Source organism: Topomyia yanbarensis, chromosome 3, assembly GCF_030247195.1.
Source record: "Topomyia yanbarensis strain Yona2022 chromosome 3, ASM3024719v1, whole genome shotgun sequence".
Lineage (NCBI taxonomy): Eukaryota > Metazoa > Arthropoda > Insecta > Diptera > Culicidae > Topomyia > Topomyia yanbarensis.
In genome coordinates this window covers 417,823,047-417,850,439 of record NC_080672.1, presented here as the reverse complement: position 1 = coordinate 417,850,439, position 27,393 = coordinate 417,823,047, and the positions used below count along the sequence as shown (strand labels likewise).

Below are 27,393 nucleotides of genomic sequence, written 5' to 3'. Positions count from 1 at the left end.
TTCAAATTTAATTACAAGTTCTTTCGCTTCTCGATCCACCAGCGGCTACCATGCGCGATCCCTCAACCGTTTTTTCATGAGACTCTCCCGAATGTCCCTCATGTGCTAGTTGTATTATCCTGATTCGTAGAGCCTTCGGAACTACTAATTGATTCCCTTTCACCGTATTTTCTTCTACAAATCCGACCTTAATTTTGAAGAGTTCTACAGGTTTCAAATTCCAGATTTTAGACTTTCTTTCACAGCTAATATCTCATGATCATCGCGTGCAGCATTTTCGATCTCTTCGACGTCTACAGTAACCGACTCTTAAATTGCCAACACAAGAAAATGATGATCTTTTTCGAAATCTTCACAATTTATCAGAGGCACCGAACGTGATAGGCAGTCAGCTACATTTCCTGACCCATTTTGGTATTTCTTTGTTAACTTGAAAGAGTGCATTCGTGTCGGAACCCAAGCAACACTGGCAACATGTAATGGCCGCACTGTGTTGCATAACCATTCCCTGTTGCTGGTGCGCTTTTTGGGTTGCTGAATCAGTTCAATAGTGGTTGATGTACGCTTCTTTTCGACGAATTATGTTGCAGAAACTGCTAGTCAACAAACGGTGTTGCTTGGGAAGAAAATTAGTTTCCATAAAATCGTGAATAAAGTGCCATGAATTCTGGAACAATCGCGTTTTTACGTTACGAAAACAGGACCATAACCAAAAATCATGGCTTTTATAATTATGTACAATTTCCCTTCAGTAACGCCCGCATAACGCTTTCATTTGTGGAAATATTTGATTTTGTTCCGTGAACTTCAGTCACAGCTTCCGCCAAGAACTAGTTCACAACTTTATGAACACTGTTCATAAAACCAAAGGTTGACTCATGATTTTTTCCATATTTATAGGAACAATAGTTCACAACATCGAAATATTTTGGTTATTTTTTCGTGAACTATTTTAATCATCAAATATTATTCATGCATTCGTGCACTGGTTTATGATTCCTAATATATTAGTTACGATTCAATATCCGTGCTCGTAAAATAGTTCATGACATCATGAAATATTATTCATATATTCGTGAACCGGTTCATGACACCTAGTATAATAGTCACAACTTACCATTCGTTTTCGTGAAATAGTTCACGAAATCATGAAATATTCGTGTAGTCATGATTCCTAGTACATGATTTACGAACTATCTAGTGAACTGGTTCATGATTCCTTACATACTAGTCACGATACAATATCCGTACTCGTGAAGTAGTTCACGAAATCATGAAGTATTATTCATGTATTCGTGAACTGGTTCATGATACCTAGTTTAATAGTCACAACTTATTATTCGTTTTCGTGAAAAAGTTCACGAAATCATAAAATATTATTCATGTAGTCGTGAACTGGTTCATGATTCCTAGTACATGATTTACGAACTATCTAGTATCTATTTGCGTGCTTGTGATATTTAGAAGATATCCCTAATCATTTACAATTTCATGCAACATGGGAATGAAATTTTTACGTGAGTTCTATCACAAAAGTTGGAGTATTATTCGTGCAATCACTTTTGTTTCATACACTTTTTAATGAAATACCTAGTTGCTAACGACAAGTAATAGGTACGAGCAGAAGATATAAAAAAATATTAAAACCTCGAACATCGTTATTCATTTGATAAGGTTCATTGTGATGTCCGGACAGAAAACGAAAACTGCACTGAGAACCTCAAATAGTGTGCGTGATATAGTTCACAAAACTAGATATCGCAAATGAGTCTTATTTTAATGCTCCAGCTCATATTGTTATGTTATTCCGAGTAAAAAAACCATTAGTAACCAAAAAATAATAGATGACGATAAGGCGAAGAGAATTTACGAATACCATGATAAAACCGCTGATATCATGAACATTATTTACATTACTCTTTGAAAGTAGGCTCCTAATAAAATATCATGATAACATGAACAAAAATTACGAAAATCGTGACTAAACTCCTGAAATCATGAACACAAATCACACAACTAGTGACAAAAATATCTAAAATCGTGACCAAGATCCTGAAGTCATGAACATGAATTGCTCTATTCATGACCAAAATATCACGATAACATGGACAGCAGTTACAAAAATCGCGACTAAGATCCTGAAATCATAAGCAAAAATTACACAACTCGTGACAAAAATATTTAAAATTGTGACAAAGATCATGAACTCATGAACTTGTATCACTTTACTTATGACTAAAATATCATGATAAATTACGAACATCGCGTCTAAGATCTTGAAATCATAAACTTTAATCCCGCTAACGTCATGAGAATTCACAAGAATCGCGAATAAGCTCTTGAAATCATGAACAACGTTTGACTGTCGACTGTGTATTCCCAAATCATGAACAAGAATCACAACAAAAACTAAACAACAACAGTAACCCAACCAAATATTTTAATGTAACGCCATGTATATATTCGGGGCGAACTGGTTTTTAGAAAACATAAATAGTTTCATGAATACGAGGTTCATTATTCATAATTTGAGGAACTTTGTCACGGTTTTCGTAAATCGTCCAGTTCATGAAATCGTGACCTTTTTTTGTTCATGAATTTATGAACGGATTTTTTTTCCGTGTACAAATTAGCTTCCTTGAGGAAGCTTAGCCGTTTCTCTTTGGTATCCCCGTCGGTGCCTTGAGCCAATCGCAAGCTCGTCGAATCGATGTTGTGCATCCTTCTAGCTTCGTCGTGTTTTTGGCACTGAAGAATCACATGACAAACAACAAAAGGAAGTCGCCCGTCAATCGGATATGCCCTATTCGCAACCGGGTGAACACTCGCTGATCAGCCGAACTTTTGCCGTCAGTCCACTTCACCTTGCCAAATCTTATTTCGCGAAGCTTACCATCGACCACTGATTTCGGATAGTCTCCTAGATCCAAGGATGCTGGGATGTGCCAGCTTTAATTTCCGATAGACAGCTGGCCAAGTCGGTCATGATCAGTAGATCGTTAAGAGTGCAGTAGGGGAGACCGGGGCTAGTTAGCGGTGTTTTCAGTTTTCATTTTTTTATTACTTTGATTTATGTAGATCTTTCAAAATTGTACACTTTCCATGCAATGGTAAACTGTTGGCAACATCTCTGTATTTTTAGAGACAAAAATATGTGACGCGGAAAACCCGCCAACAAGTTGGTGGTATGTATGAGGTAAGTTGGCGGAAGCCACATAAGATAACCTGAATAGTGGTCGCAGTGGCAAAGTTTCTCCTAATAAAAAAAAAGTTGGAGGAATGCCAGAAAATAATCAATCGAATAAAAATTCGATTACATCAGTGGTCCTTATGAAATGTGCTGATTGTCTTTTCAATAAAACTAAATTATTCGACACTTGCCATCATATTTCAGTCTCAATACTCCGGCATTTTGACTTCGACGCATACTCCATATTCAAACGAAAATTTTCGTCAGGTGATTCGCCGAAATAAATGTCCCCTGGATTGACGAGAGACAATACCAGATGATCTTATCTTATCTTATCTTACTTTGGAGTGAATTCCAGAAATAGAAATATTTGATGACCATTTTTTGCACTATAAATAGTACCGCCAACTTGCCCCGCGCGCGTCTCCGTCAACTTACCCCAACCGCATATTTTATTATAAAATGAGATAAAAAATAATTTTTGTTTTGTTGATAGGTGGAATATCTATATGGAAACTAAAAGATCTTTTCACGCACTATCGAAAAATATAATCATTAGGGAAATAGATTAAAAGTTACCTTAACCTTCTATAGGTGCTGGGGTCAATATGACCCAAAATGAACTTTCAAAATGCGATAACTTTTTAAGTTTTGCAACTAGAAGTTTGGGATTTCTTGACTTTTCCTCTTTCATGAAGAGTAACAATTTTCAATAGTTTAATTCCTGAAGGGTAGTTACGAATGAGGTGTTAGCGTCATTTTCAGTCAAATCAACTTGTACCCAAATTGTTAGAGCTTCAATTTTAAGTTTCGGGTAAATATTACAGTTTTTGGCCAGGTTGGTCAGCGGGATCGGTGTCGAATGGGGTCATTTATTGACAGAATACTAATAATAAACACAACCAAAACAAAAATAAGAATGTACATATCAGTTTTGTACATGATTGGCCGATCATGGATGTTCCGCATTACGCTTCCGACTTTGATTCCGGCGATAATATAGTATCAGTCATAATACTAAACAAGTAACAATGTGGTCAAACAAAAAAACGGACCCCAAAATCTTGTAATATTCTTGAAAGCTTATATAAAATCTCATCTAAAATGATATAGAAACTCTGATTCAAATACTGGATTCTACGTGGAAATCAACCGGAAAATCCAGAACATCCGTAGAACTATTCAATTCGTAAATCCACCTCTAGAACTCTGCATTTTTTTCGAAAAAAAATATTTACGTTGCATTGGCATAAATTTCTAGTTTCGAGTGAAAAATTGACCGTATTGGTCACATGATGACCATCCGGAAAATCTGGAACAGTCGCTGAACTGATCAATTCATATAAAGCTGGTCTTAGAACCGTGGTTTTTTTGTGTTTCCTGAATTCTCGTTTGAACGAGTTCGTACTTATTACCTACACATATTTTTATGGCTACATAATGACCTTCCGGAAGATCTAGAACATCAGTGGAACTAGCCAATTCATGAACCTAGTTCTATAATTCTACGATTGTTGCCTTTCTCATATAAAGAAAGGCTATGCAATCACTTCAAAAATCGATTTTCAAATCGAGGCTCGGAGGGCCGAGTGTCATATTCTATTCGATTCAGTCCGTCGAGATCGCAAAATGTATGTGCGTGTATGTATGTGTGTATCTATGTGTGTATGTATGTGTGTGTCAAATAATGTCACTCAATTTTCTCAGAGATGGCTGAACCGGTTTACACAAACTTCAAATGACGCTCCCATAAGACGTTATTGAATTTTTAGTTGATCGGACTTTCGGTTCCGGAGTTACGGATTGAAGAATGCGGTTACACAGCAAATTCCTATATAACCTGGTAACCCTATGATGTCCGAATGATGTAAATACATATTCAAATGCGTTCAACACTTTATTTGGATTTCCGGATCTAGATCACTAATGACCAATTAAAGTAGTTTTGATCACATTGGTCACCTATGACGGATCTTGCTGCCCCTTGGGAACTCGCCAAGTTTCCGAGCTAATGTCACACCTATTTTCCAGCAAACTACTAACCGATTTTTACAAACTTAATTTCAAATGAAAGATATAATACTCCTAATGACTGCTATTGAATTTCATTCAGTTCTGACTTTTGGTTCCGGAGTTACAGGTTGGTTGTTGCGGTCACATAATAATTTCTCATATGAACCGGTACAATCGTAATACCTTATAGGTTTAAAATCTATTGAAATGAACATCAAATAACTTCGATTCGCAGGCCTAGATCACTGATGGCGAATCAAATATTATTGGAATATATTGTCCACTATCGATAATTCCGGAAGTCCCGGGTTTCGGGCATATTTCGGATCTAAAGCCACTTCGGTGATGAGTGAACCAATTTTCACTAACCTAGTCTCAAATAGAAGGTATGATATGAAGTTCGGGGTTCCTCCATCTACTCCTCCATCTTCTACCTCTCAACCCCCCCCCCCCTCTCCCCTTCTCTTACCACCCCCCCCCCCCCTCCACCTCTCAGACCAACCTTCCTCCTGCATTCCCTTCATCCACCCCGTATACTAAAATAAGTTAGATGATTCCCAACGCATCCTCCCCCTCCTACTAATTATATTCCTTCTCTTCTCCACCATTAAATAAACATGAAGACAATATTGAACTCACGCTGATTAAGCTATATAAATATTATATTTTTGTTTGGTTCAAGTATGTCAGTGTCGACATGTTGTTTATCAGGTTCGTGACAGTCGAGCACTTATATATGCTTATCAAGTGTGATAAGAATGTAATAGACATTTCCACAATGTTATATTGAACGTAGCCAGGCATTAAATCATAGTTTGGATAAATGATAAAGGCACAATTGCACCGCTAGGTGGATTAAAACGGGTTTTTGGAGTATCATTCGCATAAATTCGTACCTGTGACTGGGATATACACCCGTATCGTATCGTTCCGGAAGATCCGGAACTGGCTCTGGAAGTCTATGGTTTTCTCTAGTTTTTTAGAATTATTATTGCAAAGAAATTGTATTTGGAACTGTTGTGTTTACCTAATAGGATGAACCCCTTTCGATGCTATAAAATTATCATGTACGGTAGTAATAGAATAGGATCAGTAGATCTATTATAGCAAACGAGTAGTGATCAGCAATAAAGGCAGACTCGGTCTCTTTTAGTTCATACCTCCAAGCTGATCACACGTGCTTTATTTAATCTACCGAAATTCCTCTATAATACACATCAGTGGTCACGAGGATAAAAATAAAATTGGCAAACAAGTTAAGTATTAGTTACTTGGAAAACTGATGTTAATCAAAATTTCAGTAGAGAGTACTTGGATTTTCATAGCGGCAATAAAATTGACCGTGTGTGAAGTGGGCAATAGAACTGACGCTTGTGTCCCCAGATCAATTGTTCACTATTAAAGTATTATACACAGTGAATAATTTGTTCAAGAGGTGTTGAATTCAGTTCGTTTCTTCGATAATTGATAAAGTAAATCTATAGGAATTATATTTGGATAAAAAAAAAATAATACTAACACGTTTACTGAACACGTGTACGGTGAAGACAGTTTTATGCGCCATCTTTAAAGATCCTTTGTGAGGCTGAAACAATATCTGCGTCGTTATCATGCAAGGCCAGCAATATAGAAGTGATCATTAATCCCCGTAATTAGTGCAAAAGAAAATGAACTGGGCATCGGATAGTGAGTAATAGCACCATGTGTCCGTGAGCAAACTTAAGATCTATTGTGTGTATAACATTTGGACTGACAGTAATCAATATTCATGCGAAGTAAATTTAGTGAGTCAAAATGAAATAAGAACCGTGTGAAGAAGGTCAGTACCAGCCATTTGGGCGAAGTGTGGAATATAAAGCGATCGACGAGAGCGTCATATGCGAATTCTGGAGGAATCAACAACTTCGTAAATCAGAAAATGATGATATTCATGCAAACGTGATCTGGGGCCATGTTAAACGTAACTGCTTTAAGCTAAAAAACAAACGAGCCGTTAATTGCGTTGAGGAGAATGACCCAGATAAGGAAGAGAGCTATGATTTTAAAAGATTAAATATTCGTGATTCGGAGGATTCAGACAATGACTATCCATGTATAATGATTAAATCGCGAGCAAAAGGTGGAGGACCTTGCATCGTAAATGCTTGGATAGAGAACAGGAACCTCAGAATGGAAATTGACTGTGGGGCAGCCGTTTCCATGATAAGTTTGCCAACCCACAGAAAGTTTTTCGAGAATGTGAAAGTTTTGATGGGTTCTAGTCGGTTAGTCAATAGTCAACAGTTGAACATATATGGTAGAATTCAGGTTACAGCCAGCGTTAACAGCATTGTAAAACAAGTTCCCTTGATTATTCTGGATTGCTCAATCGATTTCGTACCACTTTTGGGTAGAAATTGGCTAGAAGTGTTTTTTCCGTATTGTAGAAACGCTTTTGCTAACGCTATGGTCATCAACTCACTACAACCAGAGAACATCCATACAGATAATACGGGTAACTTTGAAAGCTTTATTAAGGCAAGATTTCCAAATAGTTTTGATGGTGATTTTTCCAAACCAATTGTAGGTCACGAAGCAGATTTGATACTCAGAGATGGTCAGCCATTCATTAAAAAGGCATACGAAGTGCCATTTAAACTAAGGGAAAGGGTGTTGGAGCACTTGAATGACACATCAGGAACAAATACCCTATTTGTGAACTGGCCATGTGCTACGCCGGATAATTCGAAAGATCGATGGGTCTCTGTCCTAGTCACAAGTACGAATCTATGCGAATGATGTACCCTTATGTTTTTGAGAATATCTCAGTGCTCTAGGATAAGGTTCATTAATTGACCAGCTGCGCGGATGTTCCGGATCTTCCGGAAAGTCATTATGTGGCCAATTTTGCAGTTATAACTACGAATTTATGCCAATCCAACAAATATTTTCGAAAAAACTTCAGAGATCTAGAACTAGATTCATGAATTGACCGATGTTCCGGATCTTCCAGATGATTTTTACGTAGAATCCAGGTTAGGTGTATGGCTTTGCAGTCTATTTTTTAAGCAAAAACAAACTATTTTGTCTTCATCCGACGTTTCGGTCCGTTTGGGAAACGTCGGATGAAGACAAAATAGTTTGTTTTTGCTTAAAAATTAGACTGCAAAGCCATACACCTAACCTAAAAATTGGAAACAGTCGATTCCAGTTCAAAAAGTAGAATCCAGGGTCAATAGTTGAGTCACAGTGTTAATATCATTTTAGGTTAGATTTTATACAAACTTTCAAGCTTATTGCAAATTTTTGGGATCAGTTTCATTGATTGACCACATTGTCACTTGTTCACCATTAAGAGATATACAATTATTCCGCCGGAATCGGCATCGAAATCGAAATACGGATCATCCAAGATCGGTCGTATCATGTACAAATTTGATGTATAGATTCTTATTCTTGTTTTGTGTGTTTATTATTAGTATTTTGTCATCAAACCTGTGATTTGTGATGACTGTTCTGCATACATCTATGTATGCCAAACATGACCCCATTCGGCACCGATTCCCACTAGCCAACCTGGTCAAAAACGGTAATGTTTACCAGAAACTGAAAATTGAAACTCTAACACACAATTTGGGTACAGGTTCATATAGATGTGCCTGAAAATGTGTCTTAAAACTGAGATCGAATCGGTGTCTATATGACCCGCTAACACCTTATTCGTTACAAAAAGTTAACAAGTTAACACCAAATATTTAAAATTAGGAAAATTTACAAAGTATGCTCGAAAACACAATATCGCCCACAAGAAAGATAGTAACCTTAGCCGACGCCAATGGTCGCTCAGCTACATCAGCCCACAACGTTGCAGTGTCATAGAGTATGTATGAATGTAAGTTCATCTGTACGAATGCATGCCTGTACACTAGGGTGTCCCAAAATGACATCATGTTAAAAAAGTCATCGGGCTCACTTCTTAAAAGAAAGGGTAGGGTTTTAGGACCACTTTCTTCTTCGGAGTGAGTTTGCTGAAACGCTTCCTACTGGTGGCGAATATTGATTTTTTGAAAAATGGGCCGATTTTGGATAAAATTTCAAATTTATGCCTGTTGAATTTAGATTTTGTTTCAGCATTTTTTATTTTTCTGGAGATCCAAACGGAGAAGTTTGGTTAGTTAGTTTGAACAAATTTTGAGTTATAAGAGCGACAGAGCCATTAAAACATAGTAAAAAGTGAAATTTTTGGTATTTTTCAGTATTTTTTCTTCAAAACTTGGTATCTACAAAATTTTAAAAGTACAGAAAACACTTTATGTAGTTGAGCCGAGTTCAGGGGCGTAATTTTGCTGAAGATAGTGTATAGCTACGGCTAATGGGGTATGAGTTATTTAAGTTTTTGTTAGATAACCTTTGACATTTTTAGCAATTTATCAAAAATAATGCTGTTCCAAAAAGTAAATCAGTTCAAATGTGCTTTGATCATACATTGTTTTTCGAAAAATAGAAGGAAAATGATGAAAAATTACGTTTTCTGTACGTCTTTAGTATGTCAGCACGAGGTTCAATGAGCATGATTTTTTTTGTAACTAAAATTATAAAAATAAGGATAACTTTGCTAATGACGCCAAGTCTCTAATTATTTTTTGAAGAGTTAATTCTCCATAATTGCTTCTAGAAGGCATCTTCAACAAAACAATTGTGTCAGATAAATGCGCTGTATTCTATTGTAAAACTTTTTCGAGGATATTTGCCCCAAATTTGACTATTTCGGAATTATGTGATCTAAACAGTAAATATCAGTTTTTCAACACTCACCTCACTCTTCTGCATTTTTCTCCACTTCAAAGTTCCTAACATGAAAATAAGACTTTATATACAAAATGTAAATACGCCAATCAATTCAGCCTTCAAGTATACGCCATAACTTGCCATTAAATCGACATATTTGTTTAATTTTGGTGATTTTCAAACCCGCTAGGTGGCTATTAGTATACAAAATAATTTTTAAAAAAATCGTCAAATGCTCATAAAAACCGATTGTGATGTACAAGAGACAAGCGAAAAACGCCATTTTTCATCATTTTCCTTCTATTTTCCGAAAAATAATATACGGACTAAGCCCACTTAAGTTGTTTTATTTTGTAGAACAGTGTTATTTTTTATGAATATCACAAAATGTCAAAAGGTTGTTTAGCAAAAACTTAAATAAGTTATGCCCCATTGGCCGTAGCTATACACTTTCTTCAGCAAAATTACGCCCTTGTATTCGGCTCAACTACATAAAGTGTTTTCGGTACTTTTAAAATTTTGTAGATACCCAGTTTTGAAGAAAAAATACTGAAAGGCACAAAAATTTTACTTTTTACTAAGTTTTAATGGTTCTGCCGCTCTTATAATTCAAAATTTGTGCAAACTAACTAACCAAACTTCTCTGTTTGGATCTCCAGAAAAATAAAAAATGCTGAAAAAAATCTAAGACAGTTCAGGACCACTTCAGCATGCATTAATTTGAAATTTTGTCCAAAATCGACCCATTTTTCAAAAAATCAAGATTCGCCACCAGTAGGAAGCGTTTTAGCCAACTCACTCCGAAGAAGAAAGTGGTCCTAATACCCTAATCCTTCATTTAAGAAGTGAGTCCGATGACTTTTTTAACATGATGTCATTTTGGGACACCCTACTGTACACTATACATATGCATGTGTATTAGGCTGTCCCAAACAAAAATCGATGTTCGAAAAGTCATGGTGCTCAACCCTATAATGAAAGATAAGCACATTTTAAGCACTTTTGTAGAACAAATCAAGTTTCTAAAAAATCATCTAGAGGTTCCGCAAATGCGATTTATGAAAAATGGTCATTTTTGAGCAAAATTGTCGTATATTAGTGGTCTTCGCAACTTTTTCAAAGCCCAATTATTTTTAACATATTTTTTTAATTTTTCTTTGGACCTTAGAGAATAAATCCCATTTAAAAGTTTTTTGCAAAAAATCCTTATATTATTTATAGGACCTCTTCATCATGGAGAAAAAAATATTTTTTTGATTAATTTTGAAGAAAATCCACGCAAAACGAATGTCAATAATTTTTTTCAATAAACCAAAGACATGTTTTGGAAAGCACTGTTCATTGCAAAAATTTTCGTGAACAAATGTTGTGAAAATTCGGTCGAGGGGCTGAGATATAGCATTTTTATTAAATGCTTTCAAACCATGAAACTTTGCTACATTTTTGAATTGTTCAATATCTCAACCGTAACTTGACCAGTATAGGCATATTGGGTGTCAAATAAAAAGGATTTCTATCAATTCTACAAAACATATTCATATGTGGAATCTACCATCTTATTCTAAGGTAGTTATTGAGAGATTTATGGGATTGTGCATGATCAACAACTTTTTCGAATAAGAAGTGATAACACCAATTATAGCATCACCTACGTAACATTCACGATTGATTAGATTTATTTATTAATGTGAATGTATGCTAAGTCTTGTAATAAAACACTCAAAATGAAACCGCTTCATATGTTATCGAATAAATATGGCATGATTTAAGTTTTAGAAGTTATTTTGACTCATTTTTAGAGCCATCTCGTAGATTTCTCCACATAAAGCTACTGTTCTTTCAGTACGATCATTACTGTCATTTAAGTTTGAACGGGAAAATACAGCAAAACGAAAATAGCAGCTTATTTCCTCACAGATTTTTGTCAAGAAAATTAGCTTATATAGTATTAGTACTACTGATTGAATTTAGTGAAGATTTAGCAAATACAGCAGAGAATTGAATTATCTCGTTGTAAATTTTTGTACCATTTTCAGTTTAACCTTAAGATTTCCAAACAAATTTTGACATGCCTGAAACGATTCATTGTAGTCCATGCTGATTGATCTGTGTTAAAGACAAATCTAGTTATATCGAGAAGTTCTATGGAATATATTTTGAGCAACTTAATCTGGTAGCATACAGAGATTCGAGCTGTTTTGCTCTGATCAAGAATTTCCCAGTACTTTACTTTTTTAAGCTTTTACAATCAATTTTGTCATGGATGTCTGATTAAGCTAAATATTTTGAACCCACGATACCAGATTATGTTATCCAAACTCCTGTTACTCCAATATTTCGATACAACTTGTCTTTAACACAGATCAATCTGCACGGACTACCAAGAATCGTTTTAGGCATGTCAAAGTTTGCTCGGAAATCTTGAGTATGCTCGGAAAATATTTCAGTAATTATCAAACTGTACGATTATTAGCTTCCTGTGAAGAATTCAACAAATATGGCTCAAAGAATAATATTGATACAAACGAGTTATTACTAACTAACGCCAAAAACAGAAATAGACAAAATAAGGTTTCTAAAGCTTCAATCAGGCCGTATGTATTCGATAACATATCAAATAGTTTCAATTTGAGTCTTTTATTACAAGACTTAGCATGCATTCACATTAATAAATAAATCTAATCAATCGTGAATAGTTAGTGGTTATAGCATCATTGATGTTATAACTTCTTATTCGAAAAAGTTGTTGATCATGCACAATCCCATAAATCTCTCAATAACTACCTTAGAATAAGATGGTAGATTCCACATATGAATATGTTTTGTAAGATTGAGAAAAATCGTTTTTATTTGACACCCAATATGCCTATACTGGTCAAGTTACGGTTGAGATATTGAACAATTCAAAAAATGTAGCAAAGTTTCATGGTTTGAAAGCATTTACTAAAAATGCTATATCTCAGCCCCTCGACCGAATTTTCACAACATTCGTTCACGAAAATTTTTGCAATGAACAGTACTTTCCAAAACATGCCTTTGGTTTATTGAAAAAAAAATTATTGACATTCGTTTTGTGTGGATTTTCTTCAAAATTAATCGAAAAAATATTTTTTTCGCCATGATGAAGAGGTTCTATAAATAATATAAGGACTTTTTGCAAAAAAATTTTAAATGAGATTTATTCTCTAAGGTCCACAGAAAAATTAAAAAAATATGTTAAAAACAATTGGGCTTTGAAAAAGTTTCGAAAACCACTTATATACGACAATTTGGCTAAAAAATGACCATTTTTCATAAATCGCATTTGCGGAACCTCTAGATGATTTTTTAGAAACTTGATTTGTTCTACGAAAGTGCTTAAAATATGCTTATCTTTCAGTATAGGGTTGAGCACCATGACTTTTCGAACATCGACTTTTTTGGGACAGCCTAATGTGTATAGGAGCAATGTATTCCTGAGCAACATGGAAGACAGCCTCAGCAATAACGCTCATGGGAAGCCGGACACGCGGTCATAGGTCATAAAGAACTGCACATACCAACAAGTGCAACGGTGAGACTTATACAGTTAATGCACATAGGTTGCTGAATACCAACAGGTGCAGGTTGTTGAGATAGCTCGATTGCACACTGATAAATAACAATAACAATAGCTAGATGTTTATAATACAATCCAAATATTACCGATTATTTTTTTTAATTTCCATGGGATACTTATTTCTATTGTCCTCTGGAGTAGCCACGGATTTGGATAATAGTAGAATGATTTTTGTTGCCGGTCTAGTGTATATAGATTTTGAAGTACATATAACAACAGTTCGGATTTTTTTATCTGGACCATAATGAATCTCCTCAATTATCCTGTTTGACCAATATCCTCGATGCATGTTTTCATTAACGATCATCACAAAATCGCCAACAACATACTAATGGTAGTTCCGATTGTCCGACCATTTTTTCCTTAATGTTTCCTCGATTTGCTGGTGATCAATCTCCTTAATCAACCGTTTAAATTCTTGATCGGCCCCAGTGAAGTTTGTATCATTATCTGTGTTGATCTTTTGGGGTACAACATCTTATAGCCATAATGCAGCTGTTTCTGGCCAGGGATGGTACAATTTCTTAATGCACTGCTCGACTCGTCATGTAGGCGAATAACACAATCCAGCGTTTCTCCTGGCGACGTCCAACTAGGGGTGAAAAGGTAAATAATCGGTATCGTACGAATATTTGGTAAATCCCCCAACTGCGGTACGGTCGGTTTTGCGCGAATTTCACGACATCTTACACATACATGAGCGTACTTTTTTACCAGCAATCGGATTTTTATTATGCGATACCGCAATTACAAATTACCGACGACGATATCCACTCCTTGGAGGCAGTTTGCGATGTGATACATGTGATTCGAGTATTCGGATAATATGGTTGACATTTTCAGACATGTGCGCCTTGTTAAGCTTTGTTAAGTCTTTTCAGGTTATCACGGTCGGTTAGCTGGAACTCCGTTGTAGTCGTTGTAGTCGAAAATCGGCCACTCAGGGACTTCTCTAGAAAACTTAGGTAAATCTATCATTTGAGGAACTTGGATCGCTTTGAATGCTTTCGTCAAGACCTCGCCCATTCCTGGAGAGCTATATTTTGCTTCCATCTTGGTATGTGCAGCTTCTTCAATAGGCTCGTCAGGCTGTCGATCGTCGCCTTCATCTTGGATTTCGCTCACCCAGTTGTGCACTCGTTGTGACGAACTGTAACTTACAGACCCAGAAACAGAGCGCAATTCAAAAATTTGCAGCTCTCGTTTCAGTTTTCCCTTCAAAAATTTCGCCGTCTTTTGCTGACTTTTCAGTTCCAGCTCGTTTTTTTTCAATTTTAAGAGCTTCCAATTTTTGCTCAGCCAAAATCCGTTCCTGCTCTAGAGCGGTTTCAAGCTTCTCCTCCTCAATCTGATTAGCTAACTTTTACGCCCTAATCTGACTTTGTGTTTTGCTTACAATTGATGACCTACTGCTTTGCGAATATAAACTATCAGTTTTTGATTTTAGTTTATAAATTATTGTCAGAATTTGGTACTGCAGGCTTTGCAGCAGAATATGTATGTAGAAGTGCGCACTGCATTGTTTTTCTGTTTCCAGTCTTTGAATTTTCCAAGTAATAATCCACAAATTGTTTTGGCACAGTACCTGTTTTCGATCTCTCAGAACGAGGTAGGATTCTATCTATATAAGCTGGTTGATGGTTTTCGAAGGACCAATGTTAGCGACAGCAACAGGGACTATGTCCGGTTTGTATGGCTCACCTGGAGGGTACGAAGGGCCAATGTTGGCGACAGCGCCAGAGATAGCTCTGCTTAGTACGGTGCACATCTTGACAAACTAGGAATAACTAGGTACGGCAAAAAATTGTATTTTGCTTCAACCACGTGTACAATTTATAATAAAATTTTCTTTTTCTATCCGGAAAACACCTCCTAATATCCAAATCTTAGCCATAATTTCATTTTGTTTTTGAAATCTCATGGCATACTTATTTCCAACAAAATTGTTCACCGGGATAATGGCATTCTTCGCAAGAGGAACGATTCCCTACAACCTAGAATAAAATGCCATAGCGGAAAGGATGAAGAAGGACGATAGCGGTACGAGCAATGGTATTGCTGTTTGGTGATGAGTTGTGCAATTTTGTGCGGCAGCCGTTTCGGTCGCAGTTTATCTTACTAATAAGCCGTCCGCCGAAGCAACCAGGCTCACACCAGAAGAACAGTTTGGGCCCACATTTTCGTGGTAAGGAAACAGAAATGGAATCTCAAATCCGAAGTATGTTTGCTTGTAGAAAAGGTAACTGATTTCAAAAGTCGGACATACCGGTTGTACGAAGATTTTCACCACGTGATCGAGATGTTTTCGGCCTGCGGACTGGTTGGAGGATCGCATATACCCTAACTTCATTAGTAACCTTCAATGTAATAACTATCGAGGAATGAGGTTCCCCAATACCGCCTTGTGTTCTTACTAATTAACTACAGCTGCATCCCCTGCGACGAAAACCACGATGAGTGTCGAGCAGGATAATCGCTATGGATGTTTATCCTGAATAAGTCTCGAGAATATACTGTAAGGAAGTCTTATCTGTTTGGGGATGTCAAGGCAGCGCACGATTCAGTGTATCGAAACAAATTGTGGCAAATAAGCATGGCTTCCAAAAAAGCCCGACGTATGTATTTCCGGTTATTCTAACGCAGAAGTTTGACATATCCCGGTCAAACTTCTGCGCTAAAATAACCGGAAAGGCATACGATTCGCTTGTGTCTTTAGGTTGATTAAAGCAGGAAAGTGAACTCACTAGATTAACCATCGGGATTATGTTGTTTCCGATATGGATATGGATGGGGTATACTGCCGTGATACGCATAAGAGTCCCATTTACTATCGATATCCTATACATATGGGACTGTTATGCTTATCGCGACAGTACAGTACAACGTCGACGAAATCTTCAATCGTGGAAAACTCGTGCCATATGATAGCGATGTTAACCACTGGGTGACTAGTTCTTCAGGATATTTTTTTTTTCTAAAAAAACGAAATTCGACAATTATACAAGCCAACCCCCTTAGGCCCTATACTATTTCCACCATTTACCTTCACAGTTCAGCGAAGACAGCTGTCCGAGCAGCAAAGTATCAACAATCAAACAAACAAACAGAAGCGTCTGTCCTTGTCTGTGACCACGACGCGCGTCTTCGCGGTAGCAGCAACGACCGATCACACCGACCCGCTCCACGCGATTGTGATGTTTGGCAATTCAATTTATTATACATTCGTCGCGAGTCTGTAGCTTGGAAAGCACCTCCTACCTCCTACATTCATTACCTACTGACATCGCCCGTGTTGCTTCTGTTTGATGTGTGCGCGTTTGATGACTCGCGCGGAACGAACAGCACCCAGCAGCAGTGGGTGCTCTTGATCCGGTAACGATCTCATTAATCTTTACGCGCATGTCTACTTAATAGTTGACAGACGGCCTCAGGGTAGTCTGAAGGGGATCACACATGGTATGTATGGTACTTCCAACCGTTAGGGGTGGTCAGGGTTTTGATGTTTATTTGAACGAATTCCGGAATTAATGTTTTATCTCAGTTCTAGCAAAACTTGTCAATATGTTCAAGGTTTTTAGAGCACGTTATCGGAATTCATCGCTGCAAATCAATTAAACCGTATTTACCACTTAAGGGGTGCACGGCAGAAAAAAAAGTAATATAGAGTCGTAACGCTCTGACCGGCAAACAAAACCCGGTGGAAGAAAAACAAAAGCTTAAAATAAACGAAACGTTCAATTCGGTTAGTGAATGGTGTATATACCCGTATACATATAGGGTAGATACTCCCTAAGTTATCTTAGTTCGTTTATTCATTCAATTTATATATTTATTCTATTACTAACTAATACCGAATTAACCGTAAATGATTGATTGAACAGGGAGAGTAATTAATTAAATAACTCGTAATAGCTAGATGAATAAGAGATCATCTACCCTAGCAACAGTTACAGTCCGACAATGAGTGGAAGAATAGCGAACGGATTTTAGCATTTTCATGGCGGGATCACGAAAATAAAGTATGATTCACGGCCCACCTCGGGACGAGCGTCTTGGGAACTGGCGTTTGCTGCCAATGTGGAAAACCTTGTTGCTGAGCCAATGAAACGGTTGATAAACAAGCGTAAAAGTTATACACATGAAGTTACTTTAGTTTTTTCTAAGCACATTTTGTCAGTAAGGGAAGGAGCTAGTAGGAAGAAAATTCGTAGTTTTAATGCAATGTCAGGGACACAAGCGTGAGATTGGCGTAGGACGATTTATTCGGCATGGAAATCTTCGTTTACCTGAGCCGATCAACAGTGTTTGGTGTATGTAGTAGTTATACACGTAAAATTTAGTGGTAGCTCTTTACACGAAAATACTTAGTGTAATGACAAAACACAAGAAAATGAGACTGCTTCAAAATAAATCTTAAACGTACTCGAACCTTGAAGTAGTAGAAATTGAAATTTTAACCGACATTTCCATTGCATAGTAGTTCGACCTTACTCCGATCAATCGATCGATCAATCGATCGATCAAAAGTGATGAACGATAACATAAATTTGTGTGAGTGTGAAAGCTACAAGAATACAAGAAATACATTCAATTCAGAAAGGAGTTGTCCTCCAATTTTCCAGTCATATTTCCTTCACTGTTTTAACAGATACTTTTTCGGTAGGACGAATTTCGCGCTAAATCGTATTCAGAGTTAGCAGCACCCTCTCAGATTTTAATGAAACTTTTTGTACATGAGAACTTTGTCACACAAAAAGCCACTTTGCATACTTTGTTTTTCCAAAAATGATCTAGACTGTCTTTGAAAAGGGTCAAACTTTTTTTTACCAATTTAATTCAAACGGCTGTAGTCTAAAAATGACAAATCCTATAATAAAGTATTATAGGAGTGATTTGGGCAACATTAGTTAAATTTTTGAATACAAATATTGAAAAAATTCTTCATTGACTCCTACACTGAAAAAAATCGATTTTAAAAATTTAAAGTTATTTACAAAAAAAACCCATCTTCGATATTGATGAAATTTTGTTCCAAGTCAAAAATTCAAGTTTCAAGCACTTTTAAGGAAAAAAAGTTATATGAATAAAAAAATTCCTTATCCAAACTGAATTTATTTTTTCAGTGTATTTTTATCGAAAACTAAACCAATGAAAGTCATCTCAGAATCCAATTTCTGAACTGCTAGTTACCTGATACATGCAAAAAGAATCAGTAACGAATTTGGTATATATTCATAACAAACTTGAATAAGGGCAAAGATAATCCATTTAACATCAACTATATATGCGAGATTTAACTAAATACCACTTGGCAGTGTACGCAGAAGTATCTTGTTTATGTACCCGCCTGGGAAGTAGAGATTGATGGTGTAGGGGCCTTAATTGCGAAGTATGGAGTTCCCTCCTTCAAGAACCCTTTGCTTCGGTCAGTGAAAATTCTGGTTCACCATCCTATAAATTTCCGAAAGAGGAAAATCAGTTTTCTCTGCTAAGCTTCCTCGTAAAGGCCTGAGAGTGTCATTTGAAGGGTGCTGTTATGAAACCGAAGTAAGTGGTTCCTGGTCTCGGTAATCTTAGAAACTCGCAGGAATTTCTACATTGTACATCAAAAATCCCAAGTATCCCTATGTTTCAGTCCCAACATTTTCCCCCAGGTTTTACACAATACATTTGCTCTACGATTAAAGGTCAGACGAAACGAGTACCCGACGCGAATGACCGTGAACAGTCTCCTACTTTGTGGGTGGGTAGAGATTTCTTAGAATTATACGCGAAAAAGACTTTTGAACGTCGGATCGCCCGAATTTTTCCCAATATACGCGACGCTACAAATGCAAATGAAAAACTTGAAGAAAGCTGAAAAACCCGATTATTGGCACCGCTCCGTCAACGGATTAACGGACAGATCATCAGAGAAACAATGTTTCGTCTGCTGGCTAGGGCCAACGTTGTGTATTCGATTCATTGAAATACACGGAACGTTCGTCATATGAAGACAGCTATACATTGCTTTTATGCTAATTATGAGATTAGTGTTGAGTGCAATCATAAAAGAGGCTGTGCTGCCAACATTCTCCCCACTAAATTTTATATTTATGCCCACATCGATACAGTTACAGGAGGCTCTCCATTTGATGGAGCATGAAAAGCACTCTGTATTTCTAGGGGAAAACATGAAAGTTTTCGAGTGCTTTATCTGAAAAATCATAGCAGATTACCTTAGTTTGAATTCTTTCGCAGTGCTCCATTCCGGGTAATGAGAAGGCGGTCACTTGGATTAGAATGATAATGACAACGTGGGCATTTAGGTATTAGAAGGTGATATTTATGAAAGATCACGTAGCTTCAACGAGTTTTTAAAGATTTCTTCTCAGAGGACACTCGAAATTTAGCAAATTTCGCGGAGCGATGGAAGTTCAGGAATCTGGAGAGCGGTCTCTGCACTTGTGGTGGCGGTTATCGCGGTGTTAAACATGTTGTCTGGTCGTGCGCTAAGTATTCTAGTACCAGATCTCCGTTAAACGAATCCCTTCGGCTTCCTTCCAGTCCAGTCTATACCAAATTCGTTACCGATACTTTTTGCATGTATCAGGCAACTAGCAGTTGGGAAATTGGATTCTGAGATGATTATGACTTTCATTAGTTCAGTTTCCGATTAAAAAAACACTGAAAAAAAAATCAGTTTGGACAAGGAAAAGTTTTTTTCAAATAATTTTTTTCCTTAAAAGTGCTAATAATTCAATTTTTGGTCTTTTGACTTAAGTGCCAATACATTATTTAAGAAAAACGATCGGAAATGGTGAGTTAAGCTAGGCAATCATGTAAAAAAAAATCCCCCCAGAGGCGAGACTCGAACTCGCAACCTTTGAGACTCCGACCCAATGCACTAACCCTTATGCTATCCCTGAGTATGGTGACATCCTAGAAAGAACATATGATTATCCCACTGGCGACGGTGATCGTACTCTGCCTGCAAAGCGAGAATCACACACAACGGCTGCTGATCACCCCAACACATTTGATCTATTTAAGGTTGAACAGAGAAAGGGTAAAATTCGCAAACGAAAAAAGCAGTTTTTTCCCACACCGTATGTCAGATCTTCATAAAAATCAATCAGCAGTACTGTAACAACATTCTACATACGCTGATTGATTTTTATGAAAACATACGGTGTGGAAAAAACTGCTTTTTTCGTTTGCGAATTTTACCCTTTCTCCGTCCAACCTTAATTTCCCCGCTAGATACCAGATTTGCAGGCAGGGTACGATCACCGTCGCCAGTGGGATAATCATATGTTCTTTCTGGGATGTCCCTATACCGGAGTCTCAAAGGTTGCGAGTTCGAGTCTCGCCTCTGGGGGGAATTTTTTCACATGATTGCCTAGCTTCACTCACCATTTCCGATCGTTTTTGCCCTTTGGATACCACCAGTCCTAAATAAGGTATTAGCACTTAAGTCAAAAGACCAAAAATTGAATTATTAGTTTAATTCGAACGGGCGGGTTCGCTCCCGTCATACCGCTGTTTACTGGGCAAGGGACCAGAAATCGACAGTCTTCATTAGCTCTGTCACCCACCTAAGTACGATGGGTAATGAACTAAAAATTAGACATCAGACGATAATAAAAACCCGGGCCTTGGTATCTAGCGGGGAAATTAAATAGATCAAATGTGTTGGGGTGATCAGCTGCCGTTGTGTGTGATTCTCGCTTTGCAGGCAGGGTACGATCACCGTCGCCAGTGGGATAATCATATGTTCTTTCTGGGATGTCACCATTCCCAGGGATAGCATAAGGGTTAGTGCATTGGGACGGAGTCTCAAAGGTTGCGAGTTCGAGTCTCGTCTCTGGGGGGAATTTTGTTCACATGATTGCCTAGCTTCACTCACCATTTCCGATCGTGTTTCCCCTTTGGATACCAACCGTCCTTAAAAGTGTCCAACTTAAATTTTCGACGGTAGATAGGGAACATAATTACCTATCTTGAAACAAAAATTCATCCAAATCAAAGATGGGAATTTTTTTTAATATTTTTATTCAAAAATTTGACTAATTTTGTGAAAATCACTCGTACAACATTTTTTGTAGGATTTGTCATTTTTAGACTATAGCCATTTGAAAAAAATTGGTAAAAAGAGTTTGACCCTTTTATAAAGACAGTCTAGATCATTTTTGGAAAAAACAAAGTATGCAAAGTGGCTTTTTGTGACAAAGAAGGAATTCCACGAAGATCCGTCCGAAAATAATTAAAATTTTGGATTCCTATGAAACTTTATACCTTTCATCGACATGGAAGACTAAACATTTTCCACAATCAGTAAGATTATGTTCACTTAAGAGCAATTTTTCAAAAGGGCGCAAACATTTGAGTGCATTAATATCAATTTTTTTTTGTTCAATTACTGTATTTTATACAACAAAACTTTCGAGTTTGAGAGAATGAGTATTTATGTGCGAAAAAAATATGCGCTGAAAAAAAAATTGTGTCATTTTTCACAAAAATAAAACCCATTTTTTATAATTTTTTATATTTTGTCAATAAAACCTCAAGAAAAAAGAAACATTTTGAATGTAATTGTATGATGGAGAACTTATCGGTAAAAAAGTTTTTCTAACAATAACTTTATACATGTTTTTAAATTTGACATACATTTAATTTTATTACAGAATATAATCCTAACTCTCATTTTGAATCAAAATGTATTTAACAAAAATCTTCCAAAATGCGATAGTTTTCGAGACATTTGAAATTTTGTTCCAACAAAAACAGTTTTCGTATAGCTTTCAAATGGTTTACAATATCACCTTGATGTCAAAGAGAAAGTTACAGGAAATGTTATGGGCCTTTTGAAAAACTTATTATTGTTGATGGAGAAACGCGTATAATTTCTGAAAAGGTCGTAAGAAAACAAAAGAATTGTGAAATATCTCTATATAATTTGAAATATCTCGAGAACTACTACATTTCATAAAATTTTTGTTATAAGCATTTTGATTTAAAATAGCATTTAAAATCATATTAAAGAAAACGTATTTTTACTGCAAATAGTATGAATTTTAAAAATATGTCAAAAGTTGTTGTTGGGAAAACTTTTTATTGAAAGCTTCTGCATGATCCAAATACACTGAAAAAGTTTCTTTTACGACTTTAAAACGATAAACATTAGATTTTTGACATTTTATGATGGGGTAACTTTTAAAAAGGGCATATTCACACGAATATTGTTTTTGTTGGAACAAAATTCCAAATATCTCGAAAACTATCGCATTTTTAGAAGATTTTTGTTAAACACATTTTGATTTAAAATAAGACTAAGAATTATATTCTGTAATTATAGTTTTGTATGTCAATTAGTATGAAATTTAAAAGCATGTATAAAGTTATTGTTAGAAAAACGTTTTTACCGATAAGTTCTTCATCATACAATCACATTCAAAATATTTTTTTTCTCTCTTTAGGTTTTTGTTTCTAAAATATAAAAAAAATTAGAAAAAATGGGTTTTTTTGCAATTTAAATTTTTAACGCAAATTTAAGTTTTTCTGAAAAATGAGACATCTTTTCATTGTATATTTTTTTCGCACATAAATATTCATTCCTTGGAACTCGTTCTCAGAAAGTTTTGCTGTATAAAATACAGTAATCGAACAAAAAAAATTGAAATTAATGCACGTCAAATGTTTACACCCTCTTGAAAAATTGCTCTTGTATCAAAATATTGCAATTGTCAGAGAAAATAATGGAGATTCATAAACTGAACACAACTTCAAAGTTTCGTTCGAATCGACGATGGTCATATTTTGTGGTTGGCCGGTTTCTCATGGAATCTCTCAAAGTTTTCATGTACAGAAAGTTTCGATAAAATCTGAGAGGGTGCTGCCAACATTTGTTCGAGTTGGCGCGAAATTCGTCGTAGATTTTTCCTAACAATTTTGAACAAATAGATACTCAACTCTTTTGGATAGCAATGTTACGATAGCATTAATTTTATTAAGTCAAGCGGGCCCTTTCGTCCGTAAATTACTACTCGTTACATATTTCATTCCGCCCAGTGCAATGACAACATAAACTTCTCCAACGCGGCCCGGAACTAGTCAAACACACTGCATAGGTGTAGGACCTGCCAGACCTATTGTTTCAAATCTAATTTTACATCTACATCATCTGTTGCACTCAGATCAGACCACGCGCTTCCTCCACACATTTTTCTTCCTCGACATAATGCTGTCGATGATGTTTATGAGTAAACAAAACAAGCTTGAAATTCAAGCGAGCATGGTAATACATAATAAAAATAGAACTACACTTTTCCGTCTCATATTCGACTACCAGTCCTATGGGAATATAGAACCGTTAGGACAGTTATGCGATTACGATCAATGCAACGATGTTCGTACCTGTTGTGCAACCGGCTCCAAGATGTTCTCGATCGTTTTCGTGTGAAACACTGGCATTTTGAATGTTTGTGGTTTTTGTACTACTGGTTCAGGTTATTTCGTAGCTGTCGCCGTCTTTGCCGCTTCTGCTGCTGCTGCCTTGCTTTGGCGGAGCAATTCTGATTCCGGAGTTTCACAGGTCGGTGACGTTTCGATGATCTGGAAATAAAATAAATAACAAGCATTAATATTTTTCTCAAATAATAAATCACAGCTGATCATCATCATTCTCCCTGACTCGGCATGGACGGTTTCAAAAACAAACAACATAAAATCATCTATCGCACCAGTCTCGTAACTCATCGAGAATGCGCAAACTTAATGCGGACAAATTGGAATCAATTCTCTACCGCAACCTCCATCTCAGACAGAATATAAGTGTGCTCGAGTTTTCTGTCAATACCCAAACGAACCACGAGTGCTGTATATGTTTTCAGGGCGACTGCACGTCGTCGGTGTCTCAGAAGTCTCAGCAGACAACTGACTCGCGGCTCGGTTCACCCGCTGCTACGTGCTCTAGTGTGTTTGTGTCTGGCGTAGTTCGTGTTGTACCCTCTTGAATGTATAGTACCTAGTGAGCGAATTCATTTTGATCTACAGGTTTGATGGATTTACTCATCATACGAAAGTGCAGGAAAATGCATCCTTATGCACAACACTGAGACAGCATGTTTGTAGATGCATCACGGTGGTTAATTGTTATACTGTTATTAATTGCTAACCAGACCAAAACTACTTCAAGTCAAATCTTCACTGATGTGGTACGCTAACAGTCCCATTTGCTAGATTTCCCAAGCAGACAGGAGAGTTATGCATATCAGGGCAGCTCAGTTCGCTAAAAGTTTCATAACGCGCACTTATTAATGTGACATGTCTCAAACTGCTAATTCATACTGGGGCTGCGATTGATAGGTTACATGGTTGGTTTCGATGACTTGAAAAAAGTCGTATTGAGCAAAATGTGAAACACATTTAATTTATTCTGTCTAAAAAATATTCTGATATATTTAATTTTTTCCAGGGTGGTCCAACTGGAGCTGTAGAGCTTCCGGAAGGGCTTCCACTCAGAATCACTCACTACAATTGCAGACGAGACGCAATTCTCACCCACTAGACCACTGCTTAAGGTCAATTGCAGCGAGCGTGATTCTGATTGAGATATTGAGTGTACGGTGAATTTGTGGGGACGTGGAAATTTCATGATCGTGTGGAAACGAGCGTTTATATGTTCGCGCAGGAGGATGCGTTTATAAATTTATTGTTAGAATAAAACGCGCAGTTAAATTGTACGCCTATCAAGGTTCATGCTTTATTAAGTAGATTTAAATCATGTTCAGGCACAGATAAGGTAACAGATGAAACTCAGCTTACAATCAATAGTTTGATTCTAACACTTTTCCTTAAGCTGATACTTTTATTCCGATAGATGCTCGATTTCGTTCAAATTTAATCTTCGTCAGTCCGTCCGTGATCTGATGGTAACATACTGTCCGGGTCAGATACCCAATTAGCATCACAGTACCCAGCAGAGCCGCAGAGAGAAAATACGGGCCCGGGGGTCCAACGTACGGGCCTCCACCACTATGTATTGCCTGAGTACAAAAAAGTTAATGTTTGACATCCATTGGAGTTCACTGATATTATGTATAGTACACTGAAATATTATATTTATGTACCAGTTTTTCTCTTTAGTTGTTTGTAGTGCCAATGAAGGAAAAAAACGTAGAGTTTTTTTAATACTTTGGGAGTTTTTTAATACCTCTTCGATAGTTTTGGTGACGCGCCATTTTTGCCAATAGTATTTATAAAAGTAGGGAAATGGAAAAATTAAAAATGTAGTAATTACAAAAATTAAAAATATCTTAACGGCGATCAACGGCAAAAGATAAAAAACAATAGGAAAACCAAATATTAAAAGAATGTACAAAATAGCTAAAAACAACAAAATCAACCAAATAAACAAACTAATGTCAATTGTCAAAAAATGTTCAATCGAGAAAAACCAAAACAAAACCTACTAAAAATTGATAAAAAAACATATTGCAAAGATTAAAGAAGTCGAACATTATTGAACAAATGGTGAAAATAATGAAAAATCGATAGGAAAGTAGGAAATTTTTTATGAATCAATGAAAATGAAAAAAAAAACTACTAAAAAGAATACAAACATTAATATAAAAAATGCATAAAACTGAAAAACTCGATAAATTAAGAATAACAAAACTTATTTAACAATAAAAACAAGACATATTTAAAGCAATAGAAAAAGTAAATAAAACGTTACGAATGCATAAAATTAAAAGAGTATATAAAAGACAAGAATAAAATAACCATAGAGAAATTAAAAAAAATGGACGGACCGGAAAATTTTGAAAAACTGGAAAGTTTGAATGATGAAAAGACGAAAAAGTTAAGCAAATCGGAAGTAATGAACAAAAACGGAGCAAACAGACAAAATGGAAAACAAAAAATAGTTGAGAAAATCCAACATGGTATACTATAGAAACACAAAAAAAGGAGAAATTAACACAAAGAATAGAAAAAAACACTAGAAATGAAATTTGAAATAAATTCAAACAACGAACTAAATGTAAAATAAAGAAAAAGTGCGCATAGTGTTAAAAAAGATAGATCAAATTTTTTTTTATTTCGATTATAGAGGTTTTAACCTTAAGGTCATTCGCCTCTTCGGGTTAGAAAAATCTCTGATGAAAATTTTCTAACCCTATGTGCGGGATCGGGACTCGAACCCAGGTGCGCTGCGTACAAGGGAATCGATTTACCAACTAAGCTACGCACACCCCCGGATAGATCAAATGTTTTTTTTTAGGAAAATAAAAAAAAATCAATGTAAATGTATAGGATGGTCAGCAGAAAAAGTACTTTCAAAATAGGTTAAATGGAAAATCATGAAACAACAATAACGAATTAAATCTTAAGAAAAAGGTATAAAATAAATAAAATTATATTAAATGAACATTGGGGAAAATAAAACTACGCAAAACGGAAAGCTAAAAACTAGAAAATAAGGAAGAAAAGAGAAAGGTAAAAAATTAAACAATAAGACAAATTGGAAAGAATTTGAATAATTGAAATTGCTTTTGGAAATGCAAAAAAATATGAAAAAAAGGAAATAGAAAAAGTCTATGATAAGAATAAATTTAGTAAATAGGCAAATTCTAAAAATTAGATGGAATGACAAAAGAAACAAATGAATCAGGGTATGAAAATATGAAACAATAAGAAAAATAAAATGACGAAAGCAGAATTTTCTCGAAAAATTGTGAATAAAATGAAAGAACAGAGAATTAAATTTAAGTAAATTAAAGTAAGTGATAATGATAGCAATAGAGAAAAAAAACAAAAGTGAGGAACATAAAAAGATGGATAA

General features: G+C 36.1%; 1 protein-coding gene across 5 annotated transcripts in view; it reads right to left on the bottom strand.

Moving 5' to 3' along the window:
* Positions 1-27,393, bottom strand: part of LOC131694183 (vinculin) — a 56,003-nt gene that overhangs the window by 6,119 nt on the left and 22,491 nt on the right. For 2 of the 5 annotated variants that reach the window (XM_058982661.1, XM_058982662.1), the window contains exon 2: positions 23,964-24,161. In XM_058982661.1, the coding sequence (XP_058838644.1) occupies positions 23,964-24,020 (57 nt within the window). In that variant the 5' untranslated portion in view covers positions 24,021-24,161. Of the gene's footprint in view, positions 1-23,963; positions 24,162-24,289; positions 24,312-24,352; positions 24,375-24,415; positions 24,472-27,393 lie in introns of those variants that run through there. The other 3 variants (XM_058982663.1, XM_058982664.1, XM_058982665.1) reach the window with 3 other exon arrangements.